The sequence below is a fragment of the Sardina pilchardus genome, chromosome 6 (genome assembly GCF_963854185.1).
Source record: "Sardina pilchardus chromosome 6, fSarPil1.1, whole genome shotgun sequence".
NCBI lineage: Eukaryota > Metazoa > Chordata > Actinopteri > Clupeiformes > Clupeidae > Sardina > Sardina pilchardus.
In genome coordinates, this window is record NC_084999.1 from 12,566,850 (window position 1) to 12,578,038 (window position 11,189).

Sequence of the window (11,189 nt, forward strand, 5' to 3'; positions counted from 1 at the left end):
AATTTCGCACGAAAATGTAACATAGATGTATCATGCAACATGCATTTAACTTTAAGAATTGTCCTAAACTAACACAATGTTGCCATAACGTTACCAGAAATACTATGCGGAACACATTTGTGGTGTCGGAGAGATAAGTGTGTAACACAAGGGAAAAGGTGAAAGTTGAAGGGTATGCGGCTTGTCAACATGGCATCCATGAGCGTTAAACATGGGCTGCTCACCACCAAATCCTCTGTTCATAATAAGATATTACCATATTTTATTTGCATACAAAGACCGACAGAAGTGAAGTGTTTGAGAGCATCAACAAACTCAAGTAAACAACACAACGAAAAATACTGCATTGATCTTGTAAGGTAACTAGAATAGCTGGTCCGGAGCTTGCTTCAGGTTAAATTGTCGTGACGCATTTTTGATGGTTTACAAAATGTGTTTACAAGAAATAGCCAAAGTCTGACAGATGAAGACTGTTTACGGATAGCTCCTCATACTCTTACCATTTGTGGGTAGGCTACTCACCGTAGCTATTCAGTGTAAACACATGTGTAACCTCTGTTATGTAACATTTATGATTCATTCAATTTTCCTGAGTTTCAGTGGTCCATTCATTCAGCTGTTCCATTATTTGTTAGGTCGCGGGATTATGATGGATTTTTGTCTGCACTACTCTTACCTGAGGCTGCTCGCAGATCCGCCTTGGCCCTAAGGGCTTTTAATGTAGAACTGGCACAGGCAGGTATTCCAAGTTAAGCAAATTAAACAGCAACACAAACAAATCGTAAATTAACTTGTCATGTGTCATTGTCATGTCAAAGTGTTGTTTCAGTTGCATGCTGTTCATGCATATAGCCTATTTGTGAGAGGATGCTCCTGTGTTGGATATGTTAACCTCAGTGGTGGCTTGTTTCCTGTTTAGGTGAAGGATTCAGTCTCTCAGAAAACTATTGGTTTAATGCGTATGCAATTCTGGAAAACAGCAGTGGAAGAAATATACAGGGATGACCCCCCACTCCAACCGATTAGCACTGAACTATGGAAGGTATGTAGGTGCAACCTCTTTTGTTATCTCATTGGTTTTCTGCGCTAGGAAATGCCTTTATTGTTTTCTTTGACATAATCTGGCACAAAGCATTCATTCTTCTGCTTATTTACAGGCTGTCCGTACACATACACTGACCAAAAGGTGGTTGTTGAGAATCATATCTGAAAGAGTAAGGACACGCTCACAATAGTCCATGACATGTTTTCAGTTATTTCTCCCAATATCACACATCTTTACCAAACATATTTTCTCAGCGTTGGGCATATGTGCTTGTTTGGTGTTCACAGGAGAAGGACCTGGAAGACAGGGCTTACAGGAACCTTCAGGAACTGGAGGCTTACTCTGAGAACACCCAATCCTCCCTGCTCTACCTCCTACTGGAGACGATAGGTGAGCTGGCAGTCCACATACTGATTATTTCATTACTTGGGAGCCTTTTCAGACCTTATGTGTCACAGTTATGTTGTCTCCTGAACACCCTCAAGGCTAGACATTTACATCATATATGTAGCTGTTATTGTCCAAAACAAAAGTGCTCTTTCACTCTAAGCTATGTTGGGTATCGTCACTTCTGTTGACGTTCAAGCAAAACCGAGAGCTAGCTCGCTACTTCCTCCCCCTCCCTCTGAAACTCTTCTAAACGTGCATGTCGTCATAAATATCAATGGTCCGGGGCTGGACCAAGTTGTTTTTGTTGCCGTTTTTGGAGCCTGTCTATAGTGACCGGTTTTTTGTTTGTTTGTCTGTAATGTTGATCTCTCTTAATATTGTAACTATTTAGGATTCAATTAGTTAAACAAACCAATGAACTTCAGCGTTTGACAGGAAATGTGCTTCGTTAATTCTGAAGATCACGCTTTGTCCATGTTCATTCATGCATGCATGAACTAATGTTATCTATTGGAGAGGGACAGAGTAAACTATGACCTCACATGTACAGTCTTTCCTTCGATTTTAATAGCTTGGCAGTATTACTTTTTGTGCTCTTTGCTTAAAACAATTGTTGTCAATTATTAAACCTTTTGGCAAGAATTTCACGTAACTCTAAAGAGACGTCATCCCCATCAGTGCTGATTGGCCTTCCGTCCTGATGGCTGAGGGAAACGTCAACGCTCACAAGGGAGCCAAACTAGTGTCTCAGTGAAATGAAAATGGGGGAAAATGAGTTACGAGGCGGGCAGGGCCAGGCTAGATGTTATTGTGGATAATTCTCAAATCGAGTCTGAGGATGAGGACGAGGACGAGGACGAGGACGAGGATGATGATGATGATGATGATGATGATGATGATGGTGATGGTGATGGTGATGAAAGGCAGTGGGAATTCAGAGAGTGGAGGGGAAATATCTGAAGATTATTTTGTTCATAGTTGATGATCAAAGTGTCTCTCCTCAAAAAAACAACAAATATAGAGGGAGCAAATGAAAGAGAAGAAATGAAAGGGAAGCCATTGCTTCCTTCATTTTCAGAAAAACAATTCGTCTGTCCAGATCAAGTTCTCAGACCACCATCTGTCTGAAAGCTTTGAATTTATGAATTTAGTCAGTCAGTCACGTGTGTTTTAAGTTTTTATTTTATTTATTGTTATTGTTTTTAAAATTTGTGCCATGTTTTTCAAGCTGACGAGACCAATGGTAAAACGAATGTGCACATCCTATAACAATCCCAGTACATGTGTCATGTGTTGATCCTGTATGATGCACTCTATGCCTCTCTATGCCTCTCTATGCAGGGGTAAAAGATGTACACGCGGACCACGCGGCCAGCCACATTGGAAAGGCGCACGGCATCGTCACATGCCTGAGAGCGACACCATACAACAGCCGCCGGAGAAAGGTCTACCTCCCCATGGACATCTGCATGCTAGTGAGTGAAACATTCAAATTCAACTGCAATAGTATCATGAAGTAAGAAAAATAAGTTGGTCAAAGGCACTCAGTTGAGGAAAAATAAAGCCTTTAATAGTAAATGCAAGGACTAAAAACATACGCCGACGCGTTGCGACCACATGGCCTTCTTCAGGGCATAAAGCTTGAATAGTATCATGTGTAGTGACTGTGTGAGGATTGCTGTTGGGTCGTATGAGCCGTTTAATTAAAAGCTTTTATTGCATAGATGATAGACTTGCCTTGAAAATGTGTGATTGATGCAATGGGAATAAACTGTAAAGCCACTTTATTCAAATTGCAGTTAGCTCATGGGTTACATCAGTGCCTTTTTTTACCGGTGAAAGAAGCTACTGGCCTTGGTGGTAATGGTGTCAGTGGGGCCAGGCCATTGTAGTTGTACGATGGGAAGGGAGCGGAGGAGGCAGGCTGCTGACCTGCTGACCTGCTGACCTTGTCCATCATGCAATCATCCTCCTAGCATACAGCTGTATACCCATCCCCCCCCCCACCCAACACACACACAGGTGCATACATTTTTACACGCATGTACGCACACACATGCACACAGGCATACTCAAAGAGACACATACACATACACAAGCACACCACGAACACAAGAGGATGAAAAACGGCTTCAGCACATATAGATTTCAGCACATATAATAGGGGTAGTTCAGAATGTTGGACATAGGATCTTATTTCCAGGTCCAGGTCCATGTGGAAACCGTTTTCAGCACATTTCATCCAGTCCTTCTAGTTGCAGAGTTCACTGGTGGTAGGCTGCCACTAAAAACAGTGTTATCCATTCCACAGTATTGCAAAGGTAGACCCACATGCATTGTTTCCTGACTGTTTATTGTTAGTTTGTGAAGCTTCGGTGTAGTAGGAAGTTTCGTTTAATGGATCTCTGATCAGTGTGGTATGGCTGGACCTATGATTTCAAAGTTAGTGCCCGTCGCGATTCGATGTGTTGGAAACGTTTTCCCAGTTGAGAGTCACCAGACCGCACCAACTGGTCACCCATGCCATGTGGAAGAGGATTGGTTATTTGTCAGGCAGCTATTTAACAGCAGGGGGCACTGTTGTAACATTGTGTCCAGAGCTTATATACGGTATACGGCTCTGATCGTGTCTATTATGTTTGTTGGACCTCTTACAACTGGACACTTGAGAAATATGTAAATGTACACTTTGGCTGATGTCATTAGTTGATAGTGAGTGCTATTAATTGGCTGCTCATTTCCTTTCAGTTTTATGTAGAGGTCAGTCCTGAGTGTTCCCCCGCAGTCTTGCTAGGACTCTGCTGAATGCGGAGTAATGACAAGGCTCCGATAAGCACAGTAGCAACTTCAAAAGGTGCATCAGAGCAATGACGTGACTAATACCCGTTTCTTTGTATTAGCCGTAATTGCTCTGCATGTTACTTTTTTTTATGGCAGAGACTATTTGCACCCGGGTGTAAATAATGAACATTACTATTTACACCCGGGTGCAAATAATCAACATTACTATTTACACCCGGGTGTAAATAGTGTAATAATCAACATTACTATTTACACCCGGGTGTAAATAGTGTAATAATCAACATTACTATTTACACCCGGGTGTAAATAGTGTAATAATCAACAATACTATTTACACCCGATGTCTAACATCCATGTTCTCTGTCAATAGGCCTGTGTATTTACCAGCTCTACAGTAGGCTAGGCCTAATAGTTTTGAACAGTTTTTAGCCGTTTTGCCATGTCTGGGTTACTTGGAAGTGATTATACAAATATTAGGGTAATGAGTGGTCATGTGGTAGCTTCATCAAAGACAAGCTACTTTAAAGAGTTGTTTTCTGAGTTGTCTTCCAGGCAGCGCTGCCACTGTTGACTTAAAAACACTTAATCCTACTCCTAACCTTAACCCTAACCTTAACCTAACCTTAACCCTAACCTTAACCTTAACCCACGCCTAAGCGCCTTCCAGGCAGCGTTGGGGGCTCAAAGTCAAAACACAACCTTTCTAACAACTACTGAAGCCTACTTCTACTTAACTCTACTCATAACTGAAATAAAACCAGTAAATCTTTGACGGGTTCAAAAAGCACAAACTCTTATTTGCCGCGAGGTAACGTCATCTAAGAAAAAAGAAGTCATGGTGCGTACTTTGGCAGGCAAAAAAAAAAAATTAATCTGAGGTTCGAACTCAGCACCTCGAACATGGTAAATCAGCTACTCTACCGCTGTACTGCGCCCCGTCGAAGAAGAAGGGGAGAATACTAATTATTGACTCACTTGTTGGGGTTGCTAGGTAACGGTAAACAAAACAAAAAGATCGTGTTTCTTGATTGTGCTTGCAAACGGACGGCTTTACCCGTTCACTGAATAAAGTTTGTGGAAATGTAGCACCACTTTACCATCTCAAATATAGTTTTAATAATCCTAACTTGTTAGATTTAGGTAGGCCATCTCCTGCCAAGACGGTCCCGCTATGTTGGATAGCACGCATTTCCGGTTTGGGTGCAAATAAGAAAATGCCTCCATTCCACTATTTACACCGGGGTGCAAATAATCACTCCGTTTTTTTATATATATATAGTACCGATTTTTTTGTAAAATGGTTTCCCAACACTGCGTTCTGGGTTTTTGTCATCCTGGAATATGTTGTTTGTTTGTTGTTGTTGTTGTTGTTATTGTTGTATGTTGTTACAGTTCCTCGCAAGGAGACAGTTAACTGTATGCTCAGTTTGCTGTTGTTTGAGATGCCCATGAATAGTGAGAAATCCCTCGGGCAGTGTCTGGTATGTCAATATTGTTTACCCAGACACTCGCGTCAATATGTTTCTTGATCTATAAACACACCTCAGGCCCTGGACCAACACGTCTAATTTTACACCAGTGGCAGGAGACCCTGTGAGACATCGCCCTTAAAAGAATAACAGAAGCAGTCTAACCGATCAATCAAGACAAGCCTCTCTGCAATTATTCTCTGGGGTTATTTTGGAAAATGAAAGCCATTGTTCACATTTCTGAGAGTCTGTAGCTATTCGGAAGGTAGATTGGATTGAGTTTTTAATCATGAGCAACAACCTGGCATGTGTGTAAATGTGGAGTGGTGTAGCTATCAGAGCTTTTGTGTGGCTTACAATAGAAAACAGATTGTGCTGAAAGTCAATTAATAAGATAATAAGAGATTAAAAAGGATTTTTTTAATGAAGCATCTTCACAGTCTTGCAAAATGCTTTTGTAGTCTTCCTAATGATACAGAGCAGCGCTGGTTGACCCTTGCAGGCGATTAACTTTGAAGAAAGCATGAATGTGTAACTATTAGTGGATATTGCAGTTGATTAAAGATGGCCAAACAAGTTGATGGCACAAACATGCAAAGACAAAGAATCAAGTGAGAAAATTGTGTGTGAATGTGTGTGGAAGAACACAATGTATTGAACACAAATGGCACCTTGGCCTCGTTTCTGGTTGTGTGGAGAGGAGATTGAGTCTGGAATAGTGGCAGATGATGTTTACTGTCGCTGTGCTGGACATGCCCGTTGATGCTCGTCTTTTGTGCTCAGCACGGAGTGTCTCAAGAAGACTTCATCCGCGGGAGTCGGGAGCAGAATGTCAAGGATGTGGTTTACGACATCGCCAGTCAAGCCCATGTACATCTACAGCATGTAAGTCCACACACACACACACACACACACACACACACACACACATGCACTGTACACACTCTCTCTCATTTCTTACTCAGATATTCAACAGTGCAAATGTTGTGTGTCAGAACATGCTTTGATACCAGTTAACATTTTGCATTGTCACTCACTAGTAATTACATTCATGGCAATATTATTTTTCTCTTTTCCGTAAAGTAAGTATTACAGCATGCGTGTCTGGTTTCACATATTTGGAAGACAATCATTTATAGTTAATCACAGAGAATCAGTTGTTGCCAGACCAGTGCCAGTAGCCCAATGTTATACAGACACAGACGGGGACATTAATGAGCCGCCATTACTGGAATGCTGGCATCAAATGAGGGCAGTGCGAGTTGAGCCCAAACTGTTCCCTATGGTGCAAATCAAGCCATTCTTTTATCCCAGTATTAGACTCTATGGACACCCCTTCTCAGTTGGATCACGAGAGTAGTTGAAGGTTGGACCAGAGGGTCTGTTACGATATCAAGAAGGCTGGGTGGAAACCACTTCCAACTCTAGCCGTGGTGAATTAGAAGCCTGTCTAGGTTCACAGCTGCATGTGACTCTTGTTGCTGTTGCTCCCTAATTATTCCTGTGTTCTTGATGTCCTCCCACGCTGCACTAGCAAACTTCCGGTGTAACTGAGCGCGCTCCCTCATTCAAGTGTTGCCATTAAAATCTGTGTATTGTTTTGTTTTTTTTTGGCTCCCAGGCCAGATCGTTCAGCAAGAGTGTTCCAGCTGCTGCCTCAGCCGCCTTCCTGCAAACGGTGAGTGTTTCTTCTTCTACTTGAACTACCGTAATTTCCAGACTATAAGCCGCACCTGAATATAAGCCGCATATAAGCGAATTTTAGGGAAAAAAACAAATGTGTACATATACAAGCCGCACTGGACTATAAGCCGCAGGTGTTAGACTGTAACCTGTAATATCCATAGGTTGAGAAGCCCCCCTAGTGGCCGTTAGCTGTAAAGACACACACATTAGCAGCACTGTTGTATAAGCCGCAGGGTTCAAAGCATCGGAAAAAAGCCGCGGCTTATAGTCCGTAAATTACAGTAAAACTGTTTGTTTTGGTTTTAGATGCACAGTCACAGATTGAATGAGTTATTAACAGATAGATAAGTTATTGATTGAATATATTGACCACACACTGACTCACATGGTTAGCTTAGCATTACAAAATATTAATATGGCTTTTGCTGACCATGCTTTGAGGTGTTAAGGTGCCGTGAGGTGCCATTCACTCACCAGTCTTAAGACGCTTAATGTAACCACCTCCAGTGGCAGGTGAAATGCACAAACCCTGTACCTCTGTCACGGTGTGAAACGCTCTAAAATCAAGGGACTTCAACTTCATTGATTTATTTCATCGAGTTGTGGTCCCTGGAGGTCACCGTGATGTGATGGTGGCAGTCGACATTGTGCTTGTCTTGTGTGTGCACACAGCCTTCCGAACAGCTCATGTCGTCGTTGAGCGTTAGGCGTATGGGGGAGCTACACCAGGCGCGTTACTGAAACGTTCCATTCGCTACGCGTAAAAGCAGTTTTAGAAGACTGGTCTAATTTCGTACGCACTGCTATCACGTCTGGTTACTTACAGTACATTGATTATAGTGGAAGCTTATTGTTACAGCATACACATTTCCCCCCTGTTAGGGAAGGAAAATGTTTTTCCCCTCCCTCCAAACAGGTGAATGTCAGGTGCCAGAAAAACTGTAAAGAAGATATAGATAGATACTGTAGTAAGATACTTTATTAATTCCCAAGGGGAAATTCAAGGTCCCAGCAGCTTAAGACACCAGACACAAACATACTCCACAATGTAAACAGGATGATAATAAGCAAATCAACATGACTAAAAAGAACAGTAAAATATGCTAAAGATAAAGACGCACAGGAATGTACTGAGGATTGGTACTGTGATCCAGTATGAGGTGTGTGTCAAGGTGGTTGTAGATATATATATTTTACTTCCTCTATTGTAAGGGCAAGGCTTGGATCGCTGGGATCTTCCTCAGGTCTTCCTTCTCTATTTTAGTCAGCCTGTAATGTGGGGTGCTTGGAGGTGGAGGGTACATTGACTGCGGAAAATGCCTTTCTTTTCATGGCCATAATCACTCCATTATAACGTTCCCGTTTTACCTTGATGTATCACAGCTGATGTTTTTTTTATCATTTGTAACGTCCACAGACATTCAGTCCTTAGTCCTGCACATCTATTTCTGCACTGATGCACTGAAGGCACTCACATTTTTTTTTCCTTCTTCTTCGATTGGCTCGGCTCGGCTCACATTTAACGGCACTTTTCTTTGTCCACCTCACCTGAACTTCTGCAAGAAGTTTCAGGTATAAGGGCAGAAACTTTCACCATTTGCAGGGCGCATTGGGACACCGGCAAGAGGGAGAAATAAATATGTGAAGCAGCACTCAGACAGGCTTGGCTGTCTCTGTAACAGGTTCTTTTGTTTGTCAGAGCCAAATTCCCTCCAAAGAAGAATGAGTATGCTCCAGACATTTCCCTGTTCACCCCATAGTATTTGTATTTTATTTTGATGATGCTTTTCACAGGGAAAGGACTCCATTTTCCAAACGAGGCATTGTTGCACTCTGCTTTTCACAAGTCGTATCTCATGGGAGAGTTGAATGTTGATTTGAATCCTCCGGTGTGCATCTTAAATGGCATGTTGAAGTAGCCTGGCTAGTACCTACCACTTCTCAAATGAGTCTGGCAACCAAACGTTCATTTTCTCATATTTGAAAAAATGCCCAGATCTGTTCATTGGGCGCCACGGATGTCTATCAAATGCGTCTGTGCATAGCTCACCATCGTCTCGCTGTTCCCCCCCCTGTACTGTGATTGGTCCCCTATCTCAGGCAAAAATTAGGGCGGTAGTTTCCAGACTGCCTTAGCAGCGTGAATGAAATTGCGCGCAAGGCAGCATGGGAACACCCAGGCTAATGTTGAAGGTGAAAACGTGCTTCTTTTGTCTTGGTAAACCGCAGGTTGTTCTGGAGGACTACCTGCAGCGAGTGAGAAAGGCCGACTTTGACGTGTTCCACCCCAGTCTACAGAAGCGCAACCCCCTGCTTTCCTTTCAACTCTACTTCAGGTCGTGGAAACAGACGTACTGATGTTCATGAACACAAGCTATTTTTTTTATAGCAGATCTCTAAGAATTCACACAGTTCAGATGAAGTCATACCAAGGCACTGATTTAGTGAGCATATACTGAAATAAATCATATTTACCAACGATATATTTCGTTGTTGTTGTTGTTGTTTTTTTTTGGGGGGGATGGTCCATCATCTGTAGGCATTGCAGTATATGATCAGGAAGTTTTGTCTTGCCCTCACACGAGAGTGATGTTGACACAGTTGTGTTTGCATGAAGCGCATGTATCTAGATTAGCATTTCCCCAAACGAGCATACCATTCACTTGGAGGTAAACATGTTTTGCTCATATCCAACATGGATTTCCAATCAAGCCTCATGCTCTCAAGTCCAGCCTCACAACATGCAGCCATTAGTTCTGTCACATGGGAACATCAGTTGAGCATAAGCAGGCCAAGAGCCTGGTCATCTCTCTGGTGGAATATTTCAGAGAATTACTGTAACTGAGAACTTGACTCTTTAGTATAGTGTAAAGTCTGACAAAAACCAACAACATTCTTGTGTGTGAATTATAGCTGTCGTGTCACAGGTGCCAGCATTGACCTGATTCATCACATTTTTGCACGTGCATGTCTTGCTCATCGATTTAAATCAGCAAGATGATGTTGCCCAGTTATTAAATTAACTTTAGTTAGATGTAAAACTTTGCACATTGCCCATCATTCAAATCAAGGCCAATAGTCTGAAACCCCCAGGCTGTTTATGCGTTCCATCAACCACTGTCCCTCAAAACTGACTAAAACTGTAAGTGGCTCTTGATTAGCTGAACACACCCGTATAATATAATTAACAGTATATACCATGATTTTCATCTTAAAAAACTGCTTGTCTAATTCAGTGAATTTCACCTTGGGAGTCCTCTAGTAGTCCATTCTTTGCGCTTTCAAAAGAATCCTCTGGTTCTTGTATCTGATCCTATTTCTTAGGGCTTGAAGCAAGCCATGAACTCCTCCACCCAATCAAATATTGACAGGCAGCAGAATCTCGGACTGCAAGTTTTTAATGCATTATATTTTCACTGTTTTGCCTTGTAATGGGCATGAAACAGGGATGCTGCGTGTGTACAACATAAGGGGTACCGGAAGAGGTACAGTACAGAGAGTTCCTGCTTTACAACACTGTCAATATCCGGTAGAATGAACACACAGTCTCCCTAATAAGGGAGCTGAATCAGAAGGGAAGTACTGTATTACAGGCCAAGAGAAAGGAAGAGGCACTCAAGGCTGTCCTTGTAGACCTTTGCGGATATTAAAGTTCAAAGGGTGAAAAAAACGGCCTGGGCTTGTTGATTGTCATGTTATTTTCTTTCCTTTCAGTGCTGTATTGATGGTAGGGGGTGAAAGCAGCCTGATACAGAGTTGTCCATGCATCTGATGGAAACTGCTGGGAGAACTGTTGT

The 11,189-nt window shown here is 42.2% G+C and overlaps 1 protein-coding gene across 2 annotated transcripts; it reads left to right on the forward strand.

The window, feature by feature from the left end:
* The first annotated feature begins 71 nt into the window (after positions 1 to 71).
* Positions 72 to 9,871, forward strand: ndufaf6 (NADH:ubiquinone oxidoreductase complex assembly factor 6). 2 transcript variants are annotated; one of them, XM_062538485.1, is made up of 9 exons: positions 72 to 359; positions 636 to 735; positions 920 to 1,042; positions 1,158 to 1,214; positions 1,333 to 1,435; positions 2,777 to 2,910; positions 6,490 to 6,591; positions 7,328 to 7,384; positions 9,622 to 9,871. In XM_062538485.1, the coding sequence occupies exons 1-9, from the start codon at positions 175 to 177 to the stop codon at positions 9,748 to 9,750; spliced, it is 990 nt and encodes a 329-aa protein (XP_062394469.1). In that variant the 5' UTR covers positions 72 to 174; the 3' UTR covers positions 9,751 to 9,871. The 2 variants fall into 2 exon arrangements, with proteins under 2 accessions (XP_062394469.1, XP_062394471.1); XM_062538487.1 differs by lacking the exon at positions 72 to 359 and having other exon boundaries at positions 636 to 739.
* The last annotated feature ends 1,318 nt before the right edge of the window (positions 9,872 to 11,189 follow it).